This window comes from Sinocyclocheilus grahami, unplaced genomic scaffold (assembly GCF_001515645.1).
Source record: "Sinocyclocheilus grahami isolate Dianchi unplaced genomic scaffold, SAMN03320097.WGS_v1.1 scaffold8.1, whole genome shotgun sequence".
Lineage (NCBI taxonomy): Eukaryota > Metazoa > Chordata > Actinopteri > Cypriniformes > Cyprinidae > Sinocyclocheilus > Sinocyclocheilus grahami.
This window is the reverse complement of record NW_015505187.1, coordinates 1,040,148-1,068,062: the sequence shown is the minus strand read 5'-3', so window position 1 is coordinate 1,068,062 and position 27,915 is coordinate 1,040,148. Positions and strand designations below refer to the sequence as shown.

Here is a 27,915-nt window from a genome sequence, read left to right as displayed (position 1 = left end):
TGTTTGTTGTATAACAGTGTAGGTTGGTCCTCCTTATATCAAAGAAGGAAAGCACATATGTTGTTGTTTATTGTAAAGGCATTGCGGGGTATGCTTCCAAAGTATATTACTAGTCTTTTATGCTTGCGTAGAAATAATTATTCAATTAGATCTTCAATTGGGATTAAATTAGAAGTGCCTGGGGTGCATTCAGAACATGGAAAATCATCTTTTTCTTACTATGCTCCTTGGTTGTGGAATAATTTTCAGATTAATACTCCATTAGAAGCAATTCCTTCTTTGAATATTTTTAAAAAATGATTGCAGCCTATAATGAATGAACCTTGTGGTTGTTTTAATTAGGCTGTTGATTTATGATTATTGTTTTGCTTTGTTTGTTTGTAATTCTGTTCTGTGTGTTGTATAACCTTTTAAATTTATGTGAAACTCTCTGTTTTGTACGGTCATCTTGGCCAGGACTCCCTGGAAGAAGAGATTTCTTTTAATCTCAATGGGACCTTCCTGGAAAAATAAAGGATAAAAAAATAAAAAAATAATAAAATGTATATTTAAATATAAGTATAAAAGAAATAAATGAAAATGCATAACATTACAAAATATAATAATTAATTGAAATACATATACAATATATATATGAAATTATATAATAAACAAATATATGTATAATATATATAATGTAATATAGTATAATATAATAATCTAGAATAAAATTTAAATTTAAATATAAGTATAAAAAACAAATGAAAAAATACATAGTATTACAAAATCTGAAATATATTTATATAATTACTAATTGAAAAAAATATAAATTATATATATATATATATAAAACAATAGTTTTTAAAATGTAATTTATTTGCCAAAATATTGTTATGCATGGGCAGAGTACAGTGAAGTAAATTTTATTCAGTTTGTTTTTTTTCACACTTTTCACAGTGAGGTCTGGTCCTGAAGGACTATGAAACTGCGGGAATTTGAGGACTGGTGCATTATGGGACAGGAAGGGGCTGGAACGTTGGTTTTGATTGTATGACTGGAGGCTTTTGGGAATGATATTTCATTGAGGCTTTCCAGTAAAGAGCTGTTCACTGTCAGAGATACAGCTTAGACAGTGCTTTAGTGCCTTTGCTGTCTGAGTGGGTATAGGTTTGCTTTCACGTGATGAATTAGACTGTCAGTGGTGCAGTTCATGTAAGTTCATATTGTAGAAAAAAACTCACACGGGTTTAGAATGACATGAGGTTGAGTAAATGAATATTCATAATAACGTTCATTTGTGGGTGGACTATCCCTGTACTGGCACTAATCATATGAGATAAATGAGAGTACAAAAAAGTCTGATACTCTACCGACTGTGCAATTCTGATGCATAATACATTAGGCAGCGCGGACTTTGATATGTGGATAAGGGTTGAATTGTTCTGTGATCACACTCGTCTAACGCACACCGCAGATGTACTGTAGTGTGACATCAGCCCAGTGTTTGCTGTGCAGCTGAGCAGAGATCTGTAATTACCATCACAGCACGCTCCCACTATTTGGAACTCATAATACAACAGAAAACCCAATGGTTTATACAGCTAACTCACCACTCACTATTCTGTTTTATTACGTCTTAAATTGATTTTTCCGTACATTTCTGCCATATGTACATTAACTGACAGTCACCACTGATAAGCTACCACTAAATATTGTAGAAACTTAATTTGCTGTAAAGTTGCTTTGCAATGATTTGTATCGTGAAAAGCGCTGTACAAATAAACTTGACTTGACTATTCAAACCTCTGGATATTTATTTATGCATCATATGATGCCCTTACACAAGGGCACATGCACTGCTGTCCTCTTGTACTATTTTTGTGTTTGTTTGTGGCATAAACATCCCTGTTCACCTCTAAACCATCAGAGCTCAGCGCTTCTGCTCAGGTTGTGACTGAAAGGCTTTACTCATGTGTCTGAGGAATTTTGGATGACCACGTTATGCATGGGCAGAGTACTGTGAAGTAAATTTTATTCAGTTTGTTTTTTTTCACACTTTTCACAGTGAGGTCTGGTCCTGAAGGACTATGAAACTGCGGGAATTTGAGGACTGGTGCATTATGGGACAGGAAGGGGCTGGAACGTTGGTTTTGATTTTATGACTGGAGGCTTTTGGGAATGATATTTCATTGAGGCTTTCCAGTAAAGAGCTGTACACTGTCAGAGATACAGCTTAGACAGTGCTTTAGTGCCTTTGCTGTCTGAGTGGGTATAGGTTTGCTTTCACGTGATGAATTAGACTGTCAGTGGTGCAGTTCATGTAAGTTCATATTGTAGAAAAAAACTCACACGGGTTTAGAATGACATGAGGTTGAGTAAATGAATATTCATAATAACGTTCATTTGTGGGTGGACTATCCCTGTACTGGCACTAATCATATGAGATAAATGAGAGTACAAAAAAGTCTGATACTCTACCGACTGTGCAATTCTGATGCATAATACATTAGGCAGCGCGGACTTTGATATGTGGATAAGGGTTGAATTGTTCTGTGATCACACTTGTCTAACGCACACCGCAGATGTACTGTAGTGTGACATCAGCCCAGTGTTTGCTGTGCAGCTGAGCAGAGATCTGTAATTACCATCACAGCACGCTCCCACTATTTGGAACTCATAATACAACAGAAAACCCAATGGTTTATACAGCTAACTCACCACTCACTATTCTGTTTTATTACGTCTTAAATTGATTTTTCCGTACATTTCTGCCATATGTACATTAACTGACAGTCACCACTGATAAGCTACCACTAAATATTGTAGAAACTTAATTTGCTGTAAAGTTGCTTTGCAATGATTTGTATCGTGAAAAGCGCTGTACAAATAAACTTGACTTGACTATTCAAACCTCTGGATATTTATTTATGCATCATATGATGCCCTTACACAAGGGCACATGCACTGCTGTCCTCTTGTACTATTTTTGTGTTTGTTTGTGGCATAAACATCCCTGTTCACCTCTAAACCATCAGAGCTCAGCGCTTCTGCTCAGGTTGTGACTGAAATGCTTTACTCATGTGTCTGAGGAATTTTGGATGACCACAGGGCAACTATTGTGGTCAGCAGCCTCTGACCTTCCTAGCACTTTGGTTGACCTCTCACAGATTCTGGGTGTGCCTTACACACTTAAAAATAAAGGTGCTTTAAAAAGATTCTTCACAGCGATGCCATAGAAGAACCATCTTTGGTTCCACAAAGAACCATTCAATCAAAGGTTCTTTAAAGAACCATCTCTTTCTTACCTTTTTATGATCTGAAGAACCTTCTTTTGCCACAAAGAACATTTGGTGAAACAGAAAGGTTCTTCAGATGTTAAAGGTTCTTTCTGGAACCATTTAGACAAAAAGGTTCTTCTATGGTATCGTGAAGCACCTTTATTTTTAAGAGTGTATTCCAGTTTCCATGTTGTGTATCGGTACATCGTAAACATGAATTTGGGTGCTATAATGACCTTGATGTACTAAACATTGGTGACTTATGTTGATTTATGAAGTCATGCATTAAAGTGAAACCGGTATTCATCAAAAACATCGCTGTGTACCACGTTATCATGCATCTTTATTATAGCTGCTAAAAAAGGAAGTGCCATTATGAAACATGTCATTTATCTTGTGTTATTTTACAAAAAGAAAATGTATAACATTCAGACATTTAAAAAATATATATAAAAAATTAATAAATTGAAAAGAAAACAGATAATTCTGCAATGACTACACACACACACACACACACACACACACACACACACACACACTAAATGGGTACCTTAGACTTCTATTGTTTTTATATAAAGCTAATTAAATATTATAGACTAGCCCCACTATAAAACAATAAAATAATGAATACATTAATTAAATATGTTATATTAAATATTGTGACATTCTTCTGTCAAATAAATTTGTTTAATGAACTGTAATATTTTATTATTTGCTGTTAATTTACTGTGTGTGTGTGTTTGCATATATAATATAATATAATATAATATAATTGCATAACATATGACTGTAATTCCTGCGGAATACTTAAACACTTCCAATATTATTTTCTTTGAACCAAGGGATACAAACCAATTAAAATATATAAATAAAATACATTAAAATACAATATTAATTTAAAATATAAATTAAAGAGTAACTGAAATGTAATAATAATACAATGAATAACAACAAATTACAGTATATTCTGGAAGTGAATATTTAAGTGCACTAGTATGATTTTAACAGCCTGTACTAGTAACCTAAGGAACAGATTGAGACACACCCTCTTTATACAACATTTGTATATAATTTTTTCCATAGGAAGAGGAAATGCTATACAGCATATGTGCATGTGAGTCTGTAACACATACTGCATTTATAAGCGGCTAGATTAAAAGAGCCAGAGAGGGAGAGGAGAACGGGGAACCCTTTTGCTCAAGGCCTCCAATCCTATTTCACGATGTTTAACATTAAAGTGGAGCGGTGACAGATATCCGCTTGAGGCGTGCACAGCACTTGTCATCACCTGCTTAGTTTTTATCACTGACAGAAAAAGAGAAGCAATGATTTCAAACAAGGTTCATGTACTCATTCAGATTTTCCTTTTGATCATTTTAATCAGAATAGGTGGTCTCCTTCTGTCTTCTTGGTGTTCAGTCCCTTTCCTGTTATTTTCTGTTTGTGAAAATGTGAGCATCAGAAAGGCTGGTTCTAGTGGGAGAGTTTTTATGGGAGAGCTATTTTGATAGAGTAGAGGGCCAAACAGTCTACTAGTGTTTAAAATACTTTCTTGTGGGGAGTTAATTGCACCCAGCTGTGTGTAAACAACTTCACAACTTCTAACCATTTGACAGAGCAAGTCACATGATAATCTATCATCCCAGATGGGTGTCTCGCTCTCGCTCTTTCACTCTCAGTTTGCCATTTTAACGTCAAAGCATTTTATTGGCATTATTGTTTTACATAAAATATGATAGAAATATACACAGACAGATGAATAGATAGATAGATAGATAGATAGATAGATAGATAGATATGAGGTATCATACACTCTTAAAAATAAAGGTGCTTCAAAAGGTTCTTCAAGCGATGCCATAGAAGAACCATTTTAAGTTCCACAAAGAACCATTCAGTCAAAGGTTCTTTAAAGAACCATCTCTTTCTTACCTTTCTGTAACCTGAAGAACCTTCTTTCGCCACAAAGAACATTTGGTGAAACAGAAAGGTTCTTCAGATGTTAAAGGTTCTTTCTGGAACCATTTAGACAAAAAGGTTCTTCTATGGCATCGTGAAGCACCTTTATTTTTAAGAGTGTAGATGGCTTAGGTTTATAGGCCTATCATATCTGTAGCACAAGCAGTATGCCAAAGTTTAATACATAAATATGAACATTAGTAATGCTTGCTTTAGAAAATGAAAAATAATAAGAATGTATACAGAAAATATATAAATACATTAATAGTTTATAGGCTAATATATTTTTCAGTTACTCTTTTAGCAGGTTACATCACGCCAGTAGGTGGCGGCAAGTCTTTATGAGTGAGTCATTGAATCCGATTCGTTCAAAACACTGCTTCATTCAGAAACTAAACTCTCCTTACGAATGACTCATTGAATCATTCATTCAAACGATTTGTTCAAAAACTCTGATTCATTCAGGAACGAAACAAATTAGTGACTGAAGCATTCATTTAAAAGATTCGTTCAAAAACGCTGATTCATTCTGGAATTAAACAAGTTTGCATTTCATTGAGTCACTGAATCGTTTATTCAACCGATTCTCCGAACGCTGAATCAGGAACTGAACACCACTACCGTGTTGTTCAGAAAAATTGTTCGATTCTTTTGTGGATTTGTTTGGAACTGTTCGCGTTGGTGCAGCAAAAACATACAAAACAACTGGCAATATTGTGCCTAAAATGTAAGTTTCTCAATAATAACTTGTTTATTGTACTGTTGTATAAAAGCAACAAAACACGCTCAACCGTGCTCTTTTTTTCACCGAATATCAGCATGTTTTCCCTCGGCTTCCGATTCATAGCCATGTTGATTTTCAGGAATAGATCATATCAATAGAGAATGAGCTAGATGGCTCATTTTGACACATTTTCCTGTGCGTGGGGAGATGTTTTATGTCTGTGACAGTCTCCAGTCATAGACAGTGTAACATCGTCTATTCATATCGGCTGTTTGTTATATTGGTAAGACACGATCATGCCTCTGCTGTCAGCTGGTTACCATAGTGTATGACACAGGTGTAAGATGCTTCAATATTGTTGTTTTCGATATTTATGCATACACAAAAACAAGTTCCCATGCATGTTTACAGGTGTTTAGAGTAGTAACACTTGTTTTAGGAATGCAACAGCATAACAGTCCATATATAGGCATGTTTGTGTGCGCCTGTTTTATGATTATGTATCATCTGTGGCCTGTAATTGCTCAGATTAGCTCGTTGTTAAGCAGACAGGATGCCAGCACATCTAACTGTCCCTCTGTGACTGAATGATGAGCCGGATCACTCTCAGGTCACTGTACGTAACTACAGCTAGGTGATGGATGTCTGACCCCACTGATGCCCTGGGGGAGAACCGTCTGTTTGATCCTCGGCAGGGTGGACACCGACCAAAAGTAGAGGAGAGCCTGTTCTCTTCATCTCTCAGATCAGTAAACAATAGATAAGGTCAGGTCAGGCTCACAAGTGTCTGGTGTGGTCAGACCAGGTTCTTCTCCTCACACTTTCTTCTCCAGCTAAATCCAGATTAAGACCCTGGAGTTTAATTTATGCTGGTGATTTTAAATTAGGCTGTAAATGTATGCTTGCTTAACACTTAGGCATTTTATATAAAGAACCCACAGTGCAAAAACACAGAAGCTCTGCTCTGAAATTTAGTGAGCTGCCTACCTAGGCTGCCTTTTAAGGCATCACTGGCATACTTCCAATGACAAAAGTCATTCAAAAAGATTAACAACATAATTATGCTGCCAAAATCCAGTGTCTCATCCATCCTTCATGTAGAACCAGTGAAAAATGGAAATCATTTTATATGAAAAAATGTACACTACTGCTCAAAAGGTTGAGTTTAAAAAAATAATGTTTTTGAAAGAAGCCTCTTTAGGCTCTATTTATTTGAACAAAAATATAGTGATTGTTTTTTATTTAAATACATTTTAAAATGTAATTTATTCCTGTGTTAATATTAATTTTCAGTACATGTTACTCCCTAATTTTTGTAGAAATCATAATAATTTTCCCCCCAGAAATATTTGAATCTAATTACAAAAAATCTTTTTAACAAAATACATTTGCGTTTATGTATTTTTATTAAGAGTAAAACAATGTTAGCTTAGCAACTCTAATACAAATAAATATTGATTAAAATAGTTCAGTCTAGTGAAAAATTGGCTATTTACCCCATATAGTGAATATGAAGCTACATCACACCGTGTTGCACTCCATCTTAGGAGGATCGCCCTTGAAGATACTGAAATTAATAGTGATATTTCCTTTTGTTTTTGCCTTGAAATTAAATATGCACATTCTTCATGGTATGGGAAGAGAAGCTATTTTATTGCATTGCATAATAATTTGATGTTTTCACTGTAGTTTTCCATTCACAATGTATCTGGTTACTACAAAAACAGTTTCATACACTGGGCGCTTACTGCTGCTTCAACGGTCACACAGAATAAATGTCTTAATAAAAATGTGTCGATCCATTTCTCAGCTGTAAAAGTTTAAATGTAACTGAAGTTGTTTTGTTGTCATTGTAAATATTCACTTTCCCATGGCCACGGAGGGGAAACAGAGATTGTGGGTTACATGACATGAAACACTGTTTTTTCTATATTTCAACACACAACAACCAAAATCAAATCCCTGGAAGCTTGTAAACAGTTTTGCTAATTCACAAGCCGACAAACTGTGAAAGTCATACTCGCGAAGGTAATGTTAATTATTAAACCGAACAAAACGCTAAATTTTCTGAAACACTCAGCATTGTGATTGTTATTGAGTGATATATAACTATCCAGCATCTTTGTCACCTCAGCTTGCTTCCCTTCCTGTTTTTACACGTAGAAAAGGTGAAAAAAACGTATAACATTGTCTAGTTTTCTCCCTGAACGATGATGCAAGTTCTTAAGGCAGTTCTAAATATAGCAAGAATGGCAACATTTTTCACAATCATGACAGAAAATCAAAGCACTTCCTTAAACTCTCTAACAGAAAGGCAGCACGATCCTCCTAATGAGGCATCTAAACAAAACAGTTACCCAGAATGCAACATGGTGTGATGTCAGCTTCACATTCTCTATTCTGTACAGTATGTGTTTTTGTACTTACACGAGTATCAACTCCGGTACAAACATTTTAGGCTTCGATACTAAAAATAAAGAACCCACAGTGCAAAAACACAGAAGCTCTGCTCTGAAATTTAGTGAGCTGCCTACCTAGGCTGCCTTTTTAGGCATCACTGGCATACTTCCAATGACAAAAGTCATTCAAAAAGATTAACAACATAATTATGCTGCCAAAATCCAGTGTCTCATCCATCCTTCATGTAGAACCAGTGAAAAATGGAAATCATTTTATATGAAAAAATGTACATTACTGCTCAGGTTGAGTTTAAAAAAATAATGTTTTTGAAAGAAGCCTTTAGGCTCTATTTATTTGAACGAAAATATAGTGATATTGTTTTTTATCTAAATACATTTTAAAATGTAATTTATTCCTGTGTTAATATTAATTTTCAGTACATGTTACTCCCTAATTTTTGTAGAAATCATAATAATTTTCCCCCCAGAAATATTTGAATCTAATTACAAAAAATCTTTTTAACAAAATACATTTGCGTTTATGTATTTTTATTAAGAGTAAAACAATGTTAGCTTAGCAACTCTAATACAAATAAATATTGATTAAAATAGTTCAGTCTAGTGAAAAATTGGCTATTTACCCCATATAGTGAATATGAAGCTACATCACACCGTGTTGCACTCCATCTTAGGAGGATCGCCCTTGAAGATACTGAAATTAATAGTGATATTTCCTTTTGTTTTTGCCTTGAAATTAAATATGCACATTCTTCATGGTATGGGAAGAGAAGCTATTTTATTGCATTGCATAATAATTTGATGTTTTCACTGTAGTTTTCCATTCACAATGTATCTGGTTACTACAAAAACAGTTTCATACACTGGGCGCTTACTGCTGCTTCAACGGTCACACAGAATAAATGTCTTAATAAAAATGTGTCGATCCATTTCTCAGCTGTAAAAGTTTAAATGTAACTGAAGTTGTTTTGTTGTCATTGTAAATATTCACTTTCCCATGGCCACGGAGGGGAAACAGAGATTGTGGGTTACATGACATGAAACACTGTTTTTTCTATATTTCAACACACAACAACCAAAATCAAATCCCTGGAAGCTTGTAAACAGTTTTGCTAATTCACAAGCCGACAAACTGTGAAAGTCATACTCGCGAAGGTAATGTTAATTATTAAACCGAACAAAACGCTAAATTTTCTGAAACACTCAGCATTGTGATTGTTATTGAGTGATATATAACTATCCAGCATCTTTGTCACCTCAGCTTGCTTCCCTTCCTGTTTTTACACGTAGAAAAGGTGAAAAAAACGTATAACATTGTCTAGTTTTCTCCCTGAACGATGATGCAAGTTCTTAAGGCAGTTCTAAATATAGCAAGAATGGCAACATTTTTCACAATCATGACAGAAAATCAAAGCACTTCCTTAAACTCTCTAACAGAAAGGCAGCACGATCCTCCTAATGAGGCATCTAAACAAAACAGTTACCCAGAATGCAACATGGTGTGATGTCAGCTTCACATTCTCTATTCTGTACAGTATGTGTTTTTGTACTTACACGAGTATCAACTCCGGTACAAACATTTTAGGCTTCGATACTAAAAACATTGGTTAATAGTAGTTAAATATAAAGAAAAATTGCCTATTTAACCTAATATATATGTAACCTAATATATGTGAGTATGTATGTAGTTTTATACTTGTTAGAGTATCACATTGTTAGCTTAGGAATATTAGCAACTTTGAGTGACTTAAATATATACTCTCAGAAAAAAGGTACAAAAGCTGTCACTGGGTCGGTACCTTTACAAACACTTAGGCTAATATTAAAGTAATAAAATGTTCACTTTAGATACCATTACATAATTGTAAGGTACTTATACGCAGTCTTTAGAAGTAAATAAGGTACAGATGTATACCTTTTGAATGGGTATTGCCTCAGTGACAGCTTTTGTACCTTTTTTTTTTGAGAGTGATGCTAGACAGCAGGGCTTTCTTGCTACAGAGGTAATGTAAACACATAATGTGGTTCAAAGTAAAGCACATTTGTGACTTACTGGTCAGGGAGGCAGCATGCATTGTGGGATAGCAGCGGTCAAACATTGGCGAGAACTACTGTAGGAAGTAACCACAGAATATACAGTACTCCACACTCAAATGGCCTTTAACACAGACATCACAAGCACACACATACGCTTCTGTTCCTGCTATGTGCTCGCATGTGTATCATTTAGTCATTGTTTGTCCTTCAAGAAGAGATCAAGTCTGTGGTAGGCCTGAGGGATTCATACTGTTCCCTTGTGTAGGGCTTTCCAATTAAGCTTTGCTTGCGTGGAGAGGAGCTTGTTAAAATCTAAATCTTTTGGCAGCACCGCATGTACAAAATCTGTTTAACACATTCACACGTGCAGACATTGAAACTTTCCTCGTGGGCTGATGTATTACCTGCGCTCGTGTCAGGTTTCCCGGACTGATGATGTATGTAACAACAAATTGCTCCAGCATTAATCAAAGTGATTTTCTGTAATCAGACTGTAGTGAGAAATGGATGCTTGTTACGAAACAGACTGCAGGTAGACGTGAAAGATCTGACGAGGTCTAATTAATGGCAAGTTGAGCCGCGCCGGACTTTGTCGAGCGTGTTCATATATCTGTGATCTCTCATAAGGAGGCCACACACGCCCAATAATGCTCAAAGGGCTCATGGGAGAATCAATGACATCAGTGCATTTCCTGTGCCCTCGGGGTACTGTGCGGTTATTGATTGTTTGTGTCTGGTTTTAATTATCCTCCAGTGGAAATGAAAGGAGAGGGGAATCAGCAGACCCTGCCAATCAATCTGATGCACAATCTGATTGAGACACTTCAAACAATATGGGCCCATCGACCAATCAGAATGCAGGATCCTCATGTTTTGGTTTGACCTTTGTTTTTTTCCCCACAATAGAATATGTGTGTGTTTTAAAGCAAGCATGCCTGTTACTATTGTAAGTATTAAAGGGAAAGTTCACCCCAAAATGATAAACAATTTTTAAAAATAATTTTCTCACCTTCAAGTTGTTCTAAACGTGTATGAATTTCTTTCTTCTGTTGAACATTAAAAGGAGATATTTTGAAGGATGTTGGTAACCAAACAGTTGCTGGCCTCCACTGAACAACTTGGGGGTAAGTAAATGCTAACAGAATTGTCATTTTGGGGTGAAGTTTTCCTTTAAACTTTTGGTGCTGAAAGGGTCAGTCACATTTGGGCAAAAAATTGATATTGCAAATAGTGTTGCTGTATGAAGTCACTTTCAAACCAAGCTGCTTTCTGTTGGTCAGTGAGGCAAATTCCAGTGACGAACTTGAACCTGTTGCAAAATCTGTGTGGGAAAATCTTTTGTGAAATTTACCAAATTTGTTTGCAAACATTTGGTACAAATTTAAACAATGGTAAATGTGACTGTGCCTAAACATGTCCTGCACTGTCACAGTCAGCATTGATCAGCAAATTGTGCGATTTTTCTGCACTGTTCATCAGTATTTTTGCCTAGTAGTGTGAACATTGTGTTAACACTGAAAAAACAGGCTTAGTGCATTGTGTGTGTATCCAGATGACGTATTAAAATACAAAAGTTTAGACCTAAATGTTAGACACTTAATGCACTCAACATTCGTAGCTTTCAGTTCATAGTAGATGAGGCTAAATATACTAATGAGGCTGACTGGAAAATGTTGCTTGTTCAGTTTGAGATGCTGCTGCTCTCTTCTACTTCATACACAAGATTCAAACATTGTGTGTAGTATAAGTACACAGAGTATAGTTCATCAAATCTGTGACTGAGTTTTCTGAACAGCAAGAAATCTACAATTGTTAACCAGATGTGGTTTTAAATCTGATTAAATCGTAAATGCTTTTCATGTTAAGTTTGAATGTTAAGATTTGATTGTGGTTCAGGATGTAATGCTTATGTCATACAAATATCATGAAAAGAGTGCACTCTTTTCAGTTTCAATCACTTTTTCCTAATATAGGGAACTATATGACATTCACTGTGTAGTGAACAGTGAATATATAAACAATTCATACATTTTTGATACATGAAATGTCTAACCACATTTGTTTCAAACACTGCTGTTTTTACATTTTTATTCATCAGAAATCAACACGCAATTCAACATTGATAATAATAAGAAATGTTTCTTGTGCACCAAGAAAATAAGCATATTAAAAAAGTGGGATCATAGGATGTAGTTTGTCCTCACAAAATACATTTTAAAATATTTTTATTGTAATATTTTCCAATACTACTACAACTACTGCTTTGACTTCTTTCACAAAAATAATAAAACTAACTTTTAACAGTAGTGTATAAATCTAGCTTTTTTGTGTAAAATAATGCATAGCTTTTATCATGGTTTTTCAGTGTGAGATATTTTAAGTTTGTTTTTGTGACAGTGTGTCTAGAAAGCAATTGTCAGTGCTCAGTCAGAGTTTATTTGAGCGTCTCTCTCTCTTTTTTCGTTCTCCACATCTATTCATATCCTCCTTTTCAGTAGCCCTCTCTCATGCACTTCCAACTACTCGATTCCAGAGTGTGTAGCCGTGCCAATTAGTTCTGCACTGCTGTGAGCATGTGTGTGTGTGTGTATGTGTGTGGCAGGTTGGGTAATACTGATATACTGTATGCAGTGCAGCACCCCTGTGCTCTCCACACACAGGATGAGTCATACACTCACAGCAAAGGCAGGGCTTTCCCTCGCTCTGAGCTGATGCTCAGATTTAATTCCCGTTTGTCACAATATTATACTTTTATCTCAATCCTCCTGTCTCACCACAATGATCAACGTGAGACACTCATCCAGCCACATTACAGTCACACTCTTGCAGACCATGACCTCTGCGGAAAGGGAATGGAATTAACATTTGACATAGTTGATGCTCAATATGTGGAGGAAATACTCTGCATAGCTGGCTAATCTGTTGAGGATCGGCCTTGTTTTGCAGCTCGATCTAATGCTGTTAACTAACTCAATTTGAGCCTTCTCTGTTGTTCCTTTGAGATGTATGGGTGCACAACAGTCTTTCAGAGACACATTAGCGACAAACAAATGCTAAAATGCTTGATATCTGAGAGTAAGCGAGGAGCTCATCTGGTATGTGTGGAGTAAACGCAGCCAGTTAGGATGAAACAGGGTTTTCACTTATCACTTGATTGAGAGTCTCGCAGGTTGAGTGCAAATGATATTTGATGGTGTCTGTGCTTAAGTGCTTGCTTTGTATGCTTGATGTTTAATGAATGTTTTGAGATCAGTGTAAGTTCAGATCTAATGGCGGCTTCTGTCAAATAGCCTACCAGAAAATGTTTTGACTCGTCACTTAATTGATAAAAACAAACCAAAATCACACTTGCAGTAATGGACCAATATTGTTTATTTTTTTCATAAAGTCAAAAAATATCAAATGACTGTCTTGATAAAACATTCTCAGTCGGAGTTTATTTGAGCGTCTCTCTCTCTTTTTTCGTTCTCCACATCTATTCATATCCTCCTTTTCAGTAGCCCTCTCTCATGCACTTCCAACTACTCGATTCCAGAGTGTGTAGCCGTGCCAATTAGTTCTGCACTGCTGTGAGCATGTGTGTGTGTGTGTATGTGTGTGGCAGGTTGGGTAATTCTGATATACTGTATGCAGTGCAGCACCCCTGTGCTCTCCACACACACGATGAGTCATGCAAAGGCAGGGCTTTCCCTCGCTCTGAGCTGATGCTCAGATTTAATTCCCGTTTGTCACAATATTATACTTTTATCTCAATCCTCCTGTCTCACCACAATGATCAACGTGAGACACTCATCCAGCCACATTACAGTCACACTCTTGCAGACCATGACCTCTGCGGAAAGGGAATGGAATTAACATTTGACATAGTTGATGCTCAATATGTGGAGGAAATACTCTGCATAGCTGGCTAATCTGTTGAGGATCGGCCTTGTTTTGCAGCTCGATCTAATGCTGTTAACTAACTCAATTTGAGCCTTCTCTGTTGTTCCTTTGAGATGTATGGGTGCACAACGGTCTTTCAGAGACACATTAGCGACAAACAAATGCTAAAATGCTTGATATCTGAGAGTAAGCGAGGAGCTCATCTGGTATGTGTGGAGTAAACGCAGCCAGTTAGGATGAAACAGGGTTTTCACTTATCACTTGATTGAGAGTCTCGCAGGTTGAGTGCAAATGATATTTGATGGTGTCTGTGCTTAAGTGCTTGCTTTGTATGCTTGATGTTTAATGAATGTTTTGAGATCAGTGTAAGTTCAGATCTAATGGCGGCTTCTGTCAAATAGCCTACCAGAAAATGTTTTGACTCGTCACTTAATTGATAAAAACAAACCAAAATCACACTTGCAGTAATGGACCAATATTGTTTGTATGCAGTGCAGCACCCCTGTGCTCTCCACACACAGGATGAGTCATACACTCACAGCAAAGGCAGGGCTTTCCCTCGCTCTGAGCTGATGCTCAGATTTAATTCCCGTTTGTCACAATATTATACTTTTATCTCAATCCTCCTGTCTCACCACAATGATCAACGTGAGACACTCATCCAGCCACATTACAGTCACACTCTTGCAGACCATGACCTCTGCGGAAAGGGAATGGAATTAACATTTGACATAGTTGATGCTCAATATGTGGAGGAAATACTCTGCATAGCTGGCTAATCTGTTGAGGATCGGCCTTGTTTTGCAGCTCGATCTAATGCTGTTAACTAACTCAATTTGAGCCTTCTCTGTTGTTCCTTTGAGATGTATGGGTGCACAACAGTCTTTCAGAGACACATTAGCGACAAACAAATGCTAAAATGCTTGATATCTGAGAGTAAGCGAGGAGCTCATCTGGTATGTGTGGAGTAAACGCAGCCAGTTAGGATGAAACAGGGTTTTCACTTATCACTTGATTGAGAGTCTCACAGGTTGAGTGCAAATGATATTTGATGGTGTCTGTGCTTAAGTGCTTGCTTTGTATGCTTGATGTTTAATGAATGTTTTGAGATCAGTGTAAGTTCAGATCTAATGGCGGCTTCTGTCAAATAGCCTACCAGAAAATGTTTTGACTCGTCACTTAATTGATAAAAACAAACCAAAATCACACTTGCAGTAATGGACCAATATTGTTTATTTTTTTCATAAAGTCAAAAAATATCAAATGACTGTCTTGATAAAACATTCCTGAAAAGAAAACATTATCATAACTACAAATAAGTTAATACTTTTATTCAGCAAGGATGCATTAAAATGGTCAAAAGTGACAGTAAAGGCTTTTTTGATATTACAGTATTTCTATTTCAAACTCTTTTGAACTTTTATCAAAGGTTTCTGGAAAAATTGTTTCCACAAAAATAAAAGGCAGCAAAACTGTTTCCAACATTGATAATAGTATGAAAAGTTTCTTGGGGAGCAAATCTACATATTAGAATGATTTATGAAGGATCATGTGACACTGATTCAGCTTTGTCAACATAGAAATAAAATATATTTTAAAACATACTAAAGTAGAAAACAAGTATTTTGAATGGTTAATATATATATATATACATATATATATATATATATATATATATATATATATATAAATATAATTTGATATTTGTTAGATTTATTTATGATTATTTTATCAGCAGCTGTTTTTTTTTGTATTTTTCTAACGATTTTATGGCCCTTGCTTTAAAAAAAGAAAGAAAAAGAAATAAAACTAACCTAATGGTGATAATAATAACAGAAATAAAACAACAGATCTGCATAATTTTATGGGATCTCTCCTTATTTTGTGGCGTCCATTCAGGAATAGTTCGTATTAATAAAAGTAGATGTTTTTATTTCACATTTTAAAAATGACTGGAATGTGTTTTTATTGAGAGGAAAGTACATAAATAATGATTGAGACAACAGACATTGTGAAAACAGTCCACTCATTTTTAATTAAAAAGAGATTATTTTGCAACAAGAAGTGTGGAAACCCTGGATCTGTGATATTTCCCTATTTAGATATTAAGGTAAATGTGTGTGTGTGTGTGTGTGTGTGTGTGTTCTCTCTAAGCAGCATTCAAGGTCCTGTGGAGATCGTGAGAAACAGAGTCCCATAGCAATCTTGGCATGAGTGTGGTTTGCTCAAACTCTGCTGGATCAGCTCTGTGTAGAAATAACTCTGTATATGGTTTTGTTGTAGGTGTTTAGTAGTTTTGTACTGATGTCTTTTTACTGAGCTGTGCTGATTGATGTTCTTCTCCTCTGCAGTATGTGGAGAGGCGTCAGTGTGAACTGTGCTGATGGCTCAGGATACACACCTCTGCACCACGCATCTCTAAACGGACACAGGTAACACTCTTATTCTCCAATTCATTTACATACTGAATTAAGATGCAAGTTAGTGAACACTAATTCAAATGAATGAGATTACGCTTTCGCACACTTTCACACCTGAACATCTCAGTTCCTCCTAACATGGTGTTATAGACTTAAAAAGGGAAAGCGCTAGACGTCAGGATTACTTAGACGTTTATAGAGGTGTAATCCAGATCACAAACATAAGAATCAGAAGACTGTGATGTCAGATTAGGGTGGAGTTTGTGAATCTGGATACAGCCAGATTAGTGTGAGGTACAGTATATGAGGTGGGTGGAGTTATATTTGATTAATGAGGGGTTTATGGAATGAGGCGGTGTCAGATTAATCCGATTTTTTTAAAAGCAGGATGGAATTAGAATAGCTCAGGGTTTTTGGGTTACATAAGAATCAGAAGACTGTGATGTCAGATTAGGGTGGAGTTTGTGAATCTGGATACAGCCAGATTAGTGTGAGGTACAGTATATGAGGTGGGTGGAGTTATATTTGATTAATGAGGGGTTTATGGAATGAGGCGGTGTCAGATTAATCCGATTTTTTTTAAAAGCAGGATGGAATTAGAATAGCTCAGGGTTTTTGGGTGGTATAAACGTTTGCCGTAAGAATGAGGCCAGAGTAGGAGAGGGATTTCATGTAACTTGAATTATGTATTATGATTAGAGCACAATTACCCCGTTAATTTTGTGCCTGCAAAAAGCTTCATGAAATTAAATAGTACCATAGAAGATTTATTGGATTTTTGGTGTTTAAGAATGGAAATCGCCCACACGATTACATGAAATCTTTCTTATTTGTCTTTCTCTCAGGGACGTGGTGTTGAAGTTGTTGCAGTTTGAAGCCACTACTAATGTGGCAGACAGTAAGGGCTGTTTTCCTCTGCATCTGGCCGCATGGAGAGGTGACGTGGACATAGTCCAGATACTGATTCACCACGGGCCGTCCCACAGCAGAGTTAATGAGCAGGTACACACACACCCTTAGATCAAATGTACTGTTTGTAAGCTTACCCCTCAGTGTACTATCTTAGCATAACTTTTGCATAGCATTCTAACTTTTCCAATATAATCTAAATTGACTTTAACCCACATCACTAGTCCTGTGGTGTACAATTAAACCCAGAGAAAAATATGTTTCATATGGACTTTAAGGTTTGCTGTGATTCCAAGTAGGGCAATTTACTTGTGTAGACTCAAGACTCAAGCGCTGTGCTAGCGGTATGCTAAGCGAAATGTAAGCTAACAAAAAAAACAATAAATGAGAAATGTTTAATTAGCTTTGGTGATAGATTTATATGTAACAATTTAAAAGACATTAATGGAAGTAATGCAGTAATAAGTCAGGTTTGACAAAATACTTCATCAAGTAATTTATGCTTATAATTTACCATAAGCTCCCATTAGTAAGGTAACATTAGTTAATGCATCAACTAACATTAACTGACATCTTAGTTAAGGTAAGATTTGTTTTGGGCCTAAGTGGACTTGCTTCAGTGGGTGAACTGAATGTTCTTGTGAGTGTTTGTCAGCTAGGCAAAGGAATTCTGTGTGGTTGCTTACGTGGCCACCCCCAAATCTGTAAAAATATTTATCTGTAAAAAAATAACTTTTTAGGTGTGACTTGGGTTTCATCTTTTCACACATTTTCGAGTATTTTCACACATTTTATCATGTGGCAGATGAATAGGGCCCTATGAAATTTTTTTCTGGACTCCTTTTTAAAGGTTAAATTAAATTGTATTAATCAAAAAACATTCATAATCAGTTAAAACCACAGAAGCTGTACAATTTAACAACAGCTTATTAAAAGTTTTATTTCTTCTCATGTTATTTGTTGCCAAATTCTGTTTAAGTATGTCTAATTATTTGAATGCATAAAAACAACTTAATTTTTTTTACAATAGTCCTATGAAAGTTTTTTCCCCCTCATAAATTTTGTTGTGTATTTAAATTTTTCTGGTTATCCAATGAAGGCATAAAATTATATTCATATCATCATTAACATATCTTTTAATCAAATGAAAGTTAAACAAACTATTTATTTTATGGCAAACAAAGGGGTTTAGTATTAAAATGGAAAAATGGAAAAATGGCCTATTGTCTGATATTTCTTTTAAAAAAAGTTTTAATAATTTTAGTAGTCGTTGCCATGAGGGCCTTTTAAGTTTCTGTGTGTATATGATATGACGATAATTTTACTCAACTGAAATGGCAAAATGCTCATGAAGTTCTGGGGATGATGTTCTTGTATTTATGTCTTCATCTAGTGAGAAGGCAGACACTGAAATTACCGCATCATGTGCGCTTCAGTATGTGTGAAGTAAACAAAACCACGCGTTTGCGCCATTCATTCGCACAGATACATGCAGAACATGCAGGATTCCTATTTAAATAGTCTATTTTACAGATACTAGTCCTTAACACGATTTAAGTAGGGCTGGGTAAAAAATATCGATATCTCGATATTAATTGATTCTAATTTTTACAGAACAATATCGATTCTTAAATCCAAGAATCGATTAGTCTAGTCTGTTTTCAGTTAATGGATGGAACGTTGCCTTCAACATAACATCCCATCCAATATATCGCAACAAGCATTGTGCTTTGGTACTTTTAATATGAAAAAGTCTCAGATTCCAAATTCTGTCCATTGTATTGCAGTATTCAAACAATCAATGTTGTTTTGGCGCTGTTTAATGTGGAGTGACAGATCGCTGTAGCGCCTCGATCAACAGACACAGCAGCGCGAAGCGCACATGAACGGATCATCTCCTCCACATTAATACCAGTTTCAGCACAAAATAAACATGACTAAACATCCGAAGGTAAGTTAAAAGAAAGAGTGCCATATCCTGTCTCATGTAATCGCTCAATCAGTGTTGTAAACAATGTAAAGCAATTTTACCCACTGAAGCTTGTAAACAATGTCACATAACATTAGGGATGCACGATATATCGGCCACCATATCGGTATCGGCCCATATCGGCTCATTTTTTCTGTTATCGGTATCGGCCTGATAAGAAAATTTGGCCGATATCTTAAAGCCGATAAATAATGCATTATTTCCTTCAGAGACACTTCAGATGCGCGCTGTTCGTTTGCAGCCTTTTGTGCAATTGTACATTGTAATATTGTGTTTATTTGATGTATATCTGATTTATCTCATATAGAATGCGATTGGTTAAGTTAAAAGAGCGCTTCAGTTTACCGGTGATCGTCTTTAGCTCAGCGCACGCAGCTCAAACAGCAGTGCACAACATTAATAACTATGATTGGGAATGTTGTGTATATAACATTCTAATGAGAACATTATTATAATAAAACGTTGTGAATTCTTTGGGTTTAGTTGCCGTGTTTCAGCGCGTTGTTATGGGAAGAGCGCATCCACAACAGGATCACACATTCTGACTATAGCATGCAATAACTGCGTCATTTGTCATTTCATATATAAGTTGTAATATTATGTTTATGTTGTATTAATATTAATCTCAGGATGCATTTCCTTGAGTTAAATAAGCTGCCAGCAAAACGCTTCAGTTTACCGTGTTCATTCAGCTCTTCAGCTTCAGCTTGAGCTGCAGCTCAATGGCTGCTATTTAAAACAGTGGTATTAATTTGTTACTTTTTCAAAATCATTGATATATTATTAATAACAACAACCACTTGTATTTTTCTCTTATTATTTTCATCAACAATATGGTTTAGTAATTAAAATCATTTAATTATTGTCCGTGCAGAGGCTATTCCGTTTTATTGATCTATGGCGCATTCATTTTGATTCTTTACATGTGTAATGATGTCCAGTGACTTGTTTGCATTATTTATGCATAATTTTATTTATTTGTAAGGCTTTTTTATGACTAAATTTGGTAATGGGAGAGTAAAAATATTTTTAAAACGTACACCGTTCAAACTAGGCTGCTTATGTTGAAGTGTTTGGGATGTGGCTTTTAATGATGAGACCTTTTTTGTAATCAGGCTCTCAAAAAGTATATAACAATTTGGATATAGATTTATCGGCCAACATATCGGTTATCGGCTTTCAAAAATAAAGAATAATCGGTTATCGGTATCGGCCAAAATTTTCATATCGGTGCATCCCTACATAACATCACATTTACCTCAGAAAAAGCATATTTGGTGAACATAAACTCATTAGTCAGACAGAAAAATAAACTGTAGAGAGGGGCATTTTGCTAAATATATGTACCATATAACATATTCATTATAAATGTTACTGTTCTTCAATGTTTAATTTATTTTTGAATAAATCCATCAAGTTTTTATGACAGCCACCATTATGTTTATATTTAAAAAAAACGAATTGAAGTAGAAATATTATTATGTAATTGTAACTTAATTATTTAAAAAACTTCATTAAGTGTAATTTTAACAAATCAGTCAATTTTAACCTTCAATATTATAGTAATGTATTACCAACTGACTCTCGTGTATATTTTACAGCATTAGTTGAGAGATTTTTTTTCCTTGAGAAAATTAGGTATGTATTGTACCTGATATATATAAAAAATAATCGATATTGAATCGAACCAAATCGAATTGGTAATCGAATCGAATCGCAAGCTTGCGAATGAGAATCAAATCGAATAGTAAAAATTTGTCAAAACCCAGCCCTAGATTTAAGTGTACTGAGCTACTTTTGATTAATTCATCCAAACTCTGTGACATTCTGCTTTATACAGTAAATTCCAATTTTATGACTGGATTCCGTCTGTTTTCCGCATCGTGGAAATTATAGGGCCCTAGATGAAAATGGTACATCTGAAAAGTAATTGCACACCTTTTCCTCAACAAACCGCCAGAATTTTTAAGGTATCATCCCTGTCCGAAATGGTGGCGAATGATCTGAATTTGAATACTTAGCAGTTTGTTCAAATCTGAGCAATAACAAGCACTAGTATTGAGCACTAATGAGTACTTTACACTAGTCTGCTGCTAATAGTACACATTTACAAACACTTAAAACACCTGTACACAGTCCCCATGCATTCGGCCAGGCACACATACACACTTAACAGGTTTTTGACAGTTTCAGACCTGTTCCTCGCATCTCAGCATGTTGATGGGCTGATGGAGGGTTTGTTGAGCAGAATCAGAGCAGCTCTGTGAAAGGCCTGTATTTACCTGCAGTTAAAATGCTGTCTCAGTGCAGGGAAGAGTGCTGCTCTCTCTCCTGCCATCTGCCTCACTCTTAACCACACCGGCCGGAGAAACAATTACGTCCAATCTTCAGCCCTCCTCAACTCACTGAACCATCAGCTTGATGGATAAGACCTTTGTCACCGGCATGAGTGCGTTTTTGAGAGACAAAGACAGTGTACGGCATTCATTTACACTGTCAGTCTGTTAATAATGATTAGGGCCTGTTTTTGAGTTTTCAAGTTGACTGGAATTGACTCAAAATGTGGAATTCAACTAAATTTTAGGAAGTTAATTGGATTGGGCCTTCTCAAGTAATTTATGAAAGTTGCATAATCTAGACTGATAAAGAATGTTACTTTCACTCCATTTTACATCCTTTTCTCTAAACGGATATGTGCAGCACTTTATGAGCAATAAGCGATGCAATAGTGATGATACATATATACCTGGACACACACACAGCCGGTGGCACAGACGTTATGGCGTATATTACACTGCAGTGTGGGATGCTAAGCTCTTTATGACTTGGACATTACTCATATCCGAATATAATATTCATATATTTTGTGTCAGAGGGTATGCTATTATTTCAGCACTGCTATATAGAGGCTGTTTATAGCCCCATCATTTCAAGCTAGTGTTTTATCGTTTTTATGCTGACACAAACACACACAAGGGTTGTAAACCTTCCAATAAGGAATGTCGAGTTTTGTGAATTTGTGTGCTGTATTGAAAGATTTTGGAATGTGCGTCTATGAATACACATAAGTGTATTTATGAATATTCGTTTGAGCCTCTGTGTTGTCCATATTTGTAAATGCAATAAAAGTGGAGAGCTTCCATTTATCATTCTTTCATCTGAATGGACATAAAATCAATCTGAACACTCAACGCATTTCTGCCATGTTCATATTGAAGATCCACGTCAAACGTACCTGCAGGTGATTTGTCACTCAGCGATCTGCATCTTCACAGAAAAGAACATGACAGCCTGTGACAGACCCATTTTATAGCATATGCCCGTGTATTAAGGGAAGTCTCTGCTAATTTACTTGAAGAGTACTTACTTATATCACTCAGCTTAAGTGAACTAGGACAGTTCACCCAAAAATGAATGTTCTGTCAGCATTTACTCGTGTCTTGTCTTTCCAAGTGCCTATTTCTTTGTCTTTTCAAACACAAAAGGTAAATGAATACGTTAATAAGTGCAGTAGACCGATTTTAGTTTTGTTTAAATACATATAAAGAAGCTGTTGGTGTCCATTTGTAGATTGATGTTTGATTTATTGACCAATTACAGAGAGCCGGAAGCTGCTTGACTCTAATGAAATGGAATGAAAAGGCCTCTATGTGACTGTGTGTTTACTATACTTTGGGGACAAATCTGTCCACAGAGGTGAGCCAAATCTGATGAAACCTTCCTTTGGGACATTTAGGGATGTCCTTATTTGGAAAAATAAGTTAAATTAGCGTATGGATATTCTGTAGCAGTTAGATAAATTTTACATTAAAGCTATTTGGGTATTCAATGCACACTATCGTTCAAAGGTTTTGGGTTATTAATATTTCTTTCTCTTATGCTCACTAAAGCTGCAAATATCTGATGAAAAATGTAGTAAAAATAGTGTTTTGTAAAATATTAGAACGTATTAAAATAACTGTATTCTTGTGATGGCAAAGCTGAATTTTCAGCATCATTACTCCTGTCTTCATTATCATATGATCCTTCAGAAATTATTCTAATATGCTGATTTGCTACTCAAGAAACATATTTCTTATTATCAATGTTGAAAACATTTGTGCTGCTTAATATTTCTGTGGAAACCATTTGTTCAGCATTCTTTGATGAATAGAACGTTCAGAAGAACAGCTTTTATTTGAAATAGAATTTTTGTAACAATTTTTGTCTTTACTGTAATTTTTTATCAATTTAATGCACCCTTGCTGAATAAAAGCATTAAAACATTCTTATTGACCCCACAATTTTAAACACTCATGTAATTTATTAAAAAATTATTTTGTGTTAAAATTCTATCGGAAGTGTTTCAATAGCTAACGTGTGTGTTTGAGCATATGGACATAGATCCATAGTGGATGAGTCTGTGTGTGTTTGAGAGAGAAAAGGAGTGTGAGAAAAGGGCTAGTTTTGTGCGTTACTCAGGAATGTTTTGTTTTCTGGTTGGGAGGACGAAAGGTTACACCATTTTCTCTGACTCCAGCTCCTCTGAGCCCACAAGAGACGTCCCTCTGAATTCCTATATTTCTCTCTCTCTCTCACACACACATACACACATAGCGTAAGCCAGATGTGTTTGTGAGTCCCGGTGTCAGATCCGCGGTGTTAACACTCTCACCCAGCTCTCTTTAGCACAGGTCAGTAGTTTGAGGTCACTTCCTGCGTTAGCTGAACAAGCATATGTGTGAGAATAAGTTGAACCATGTGTTTCATAGTATGATGGTCTCCTTTCTACCTAGTTTCCTGTGTTTGGAATGGCATGGTGGCTTATATAAAGAACTAGAATGTTGATTTCCACAGAGTAATTTCTAGTTGTCTCTTATTTTCTGTGGAAAAAGCTAAACTTTGGGTTACAGTGAGGCACTTTCAATTAAGTTAACATTTAAATACTCACTATATTAGTCATAAAGCCACAAGATGTAAACAGTACTCATGTTAAAATGTTTCAGTTTTGAAAAAAAATTGCTTACTAACTGTCACAATCTGTGATGGCGAGGAATGATGGAGACGAGGAATAAACAAAACCGTCTTTAATCCAAGAAACACAGGGTACGTCCAACACTGGAAAATATGATGGTCTCCTTTCTACCTAGTTTCCTGTGTTTGGAATGGCATGGTGGCTTATATAAAGAACTAGAATGTTGATTTCCACAGAGTAATTTCTAGTTGTCTCTTATTTTCTGTGGAAAAAGCTCAACTTTGGGTTACAGTGAGGCACTTTCAATTAAGTTAACATTTAAATACTCACTATATTAGTCATAAAGCCACAAGATGTAAACAGTACTCATGTTAAAATGTTTCAGTTTTGAAAAAAAATTGCTTACTAACTGTCACAATCTGTGATGGCGAGGAATGATGGAGACGAGGAATAAACAAAACCGTCTTTAATCCAAGAAACACAGGGTACGTCCAACACTGGAAATGGCAGGAAACACATGAACATAACAAGTAGAACCTACAGAGACAGACTGCACAGACTATGACTTAAATACAGGGGATGATTGGGGAAACACAGGTGTATGGGATGACTAATCAAACAAAACGAGGACAGGAACATGACCAAATAAGGGAACAGAAATGGGGGCAAAACATGACACAGACAGTCCAAGATACTGACATTACGCCCCCTCCCGGAAGGTGCGTCCTTGCACCATAGCAACAACAGAGGGAGGCGTGGGTGGGAACTTGGGAGGAGGTTCCGGAGGAGGACGGACACCCGAAAGGGGGCCGGCAGACAGAGACCAGGGAGGTGACGAAGGAGGGAGGAGCCAAGCAGGACCCGGGCCACAACCATAATGTCGACCCACGGTGGAGCCGACGGAGGGAGGAGCCATGGAGGAGGAATGGCCGCCGACTCCAGGGGGCCGACCAACGGCGGCGGAGCAGGTGGTGGTGGAGCCCAAGGCTGAGACGGAGAGCCAATGAGCCAGGGGGATGCCGAGGGTCCAGGGGGCCAGGGTGGAGCAAAGGGCTCTGGCGACCGTGGCGGAGATCCGGAGATCCGCGGCGGAGCCAGAGCGACTGAGGACCAAGGTGGAGCTGGCGGGAGGAAGGAGCCCAATAGAGTCGGTGGGACGGTGCAACGAGGTGCAGCCGGGGGAGCGAAGTCCTGAGGCGATGGCGAGTCGACTCCCGACCAAGGTGGAGCCGGAGGGACGAGGGAGCCCGGTGGAGCTGGTGGATAGATGGTGGAGGTGAGGGAGCTAGGAACCGAGGTGGAGCCGCTGGGTCTATGGGCCGAGGCGGAAGAGGATGGCAGACCCGCGGCGCTCACACCATATTGATGGTGAGCTGAGGGCGAGCAGAAGGGCTGCTAGACGACAGCGGTGGAGGAGGCAGGAGTGGGTGGGAGGGCGGGCATTTGTGCGTCTATGGGCATTCAGGGCTTAACTCTGGATCGGAAGCCCCCTCTAGGCTGAACACAGGAACAGGATGGCACTCAGGAGGAGCGGAAAATTGAGGGCGCTTACGAGGAGCTGGCACTGGAGGGCACTTGCTAGGAGCGGGCACTGGAGGGCGGTCTGGACTGGATTCGGGGACTGGAGCCCTCTCCTCTTCGCTTTGGCACTTTCGCCGTGCCATACTCCGCTCACCCTCACCCGCGGTGCAGGGGGTGGAGCTCTTCTGCGCGCTCACACAGTCCGTGGCTTTCTCCCTCGTGGCGGGCATTGACGGCTTGGGCTCTACTTCCGGGGCGATCCTCCGCTCAGTCTCTCGGCATTGCGCTGGCTCGTAGAATTGGCTCTCCGTCATCGGTAGGCTCTGGCTTTAGCGCCGCACAGTGGGGAGATGTTGGGCTGGGCTCTGGGTCTGGAGTGGATCTTACGAGATCATCCTCGGGAGTGATGGTGAGAGGTGACCCGTTTCTCACCAGAATCCACTCCACAAACGCAGTGAATTCCTCTCGAGGACCATTTCAGACGACGACGCTCTGCACTCGATGTTTAGACTGGCGTCGTAGAATGCACAGAGCGCGTTGTCCGGGTAGCTGGTTGTGCTTGCTAGCAGCTGGAACAGTCTCGTATGGTCCTCGAGCGATCTCTCCCCCTGCTCCAGCAGGAGGAGAAATTCTGGGCGAAGGAGGGCATCCATGAGGAAACACAATGGAAATAAAAACACAGAGAAAACAAACAGGGGAAAACACGGAGGTTACTGTTTTGGTCTGTTCTTCTGTCACAATCTGTGATGGCAAGGAACGATGGAGACAAGGAATAAACGAAACAGTCTTTAATCCAAGAAACACAGGGTACATCCAACACTGGGAACGGCAGGAAACACATGAACATAACAAGTAGAACCGACAGAGACAGAGTGCACAGACTAGGACTTAAATACAGGGGATGATTGGGGAAACACAGGTGTATGGGATGACTAATCAAACAAAACGAGGACAGGAACATGACCAAATAAGGGAACAGAAACGGGGGCAAAACATGACACAGACAGTCCATGATCCTGATACATTTTCTGTGTCACTTTATATCCTGTTTTACAACTTTGTTTTCATGTATTGCTATAGTCCCTAAAACCTCAGAATGACAGTAAAAATTATTATTTGAAGTAATAAGCTCAAGTAATAAGCTATAAACAGCTTACCAAGTTTTAAGAGAAAAAATTATGTTAGAATTATAAGCTTCACATTTCAGCTTTTAAAGGGATAGTTCACCCAAAAATTTTAATTCTGTCATTAATTAATAATCCATGTGACATCAGGGGTTCAACCGTGATTTTACGAAGCTACAAGAATATTTTTTGTGTGCAAAAGAAAAAAAAAAAAAGAAAAAATATCAGCTGCGCTTTGATTTGAACGAAAACAACGTATCCGCGTGCCGCAGCTGACACAAAACAGCGTACGCTGTTTGCGTTCATTGGATACTCTCCAAAATGGTGCTACGGTGACACGGAGGAGACGAATTGTTGACAATTGTTGTAAAATCAGCTTCCATCAAAAATATCTTAATTTGTGTTCCGAAGATGAACGGATGTCTTACGGGTTTGGAACGACATGAGGGTGATTAATTAAAGGGGTCATATGATGCTTTTTTAAAGATCATTATTTGGTGTATTTGGTGTAACAGAATATGTTGACATGCTTTAATGTTCAAAAAACACATTATTTTTCAAATACTGTACATTATTGTAGGTCCTCTATGCCCCGCCTCTCTCAAACGCTTCGTTTTCTACAAAGCCCCTCCTTCCGACAAGCACAGTCTGCTCTGATTGGCCAGCTGACCCAGTGCATTGTGATTGGCCGAACACCGCAAGCACTCGTCGGAAATGTAACGCC

General features: G+C 37.4%; 1 protein-coding gene across 5 annotated transcripts in view; it reads left to right on the top strand.

Annotated features, from left to right (window-relative positions):
* anks1b (ankyrin repeat and sterile alpha motif domain containing 1B) overlaps nucleotides 1-27,915 on the top strand; it is a 207,248-nt gene that overhangs the window by 51,106 nt on the left and 128,227 nt on the right. For all 5 annotated transcript variants that reach the window (XM_016278922.1, XM_016278944.1, XM_016278938.1 and 2 more), the window contains exons 2-3: nucleotides 16,625-16,705; nucleotides 17,539-17,695. In XM_016278922.1, coding sequence (XP_016134408.1) covers nucleotides 16,625-16,705; nucleotides 17,539-17,695 — 238 coding nt within the window. The remainder of the gene's footprint in view (nucleotides 1-16,624; nucleotides 16,706-17,538; nucleotides 17,696-27,915) is intronic.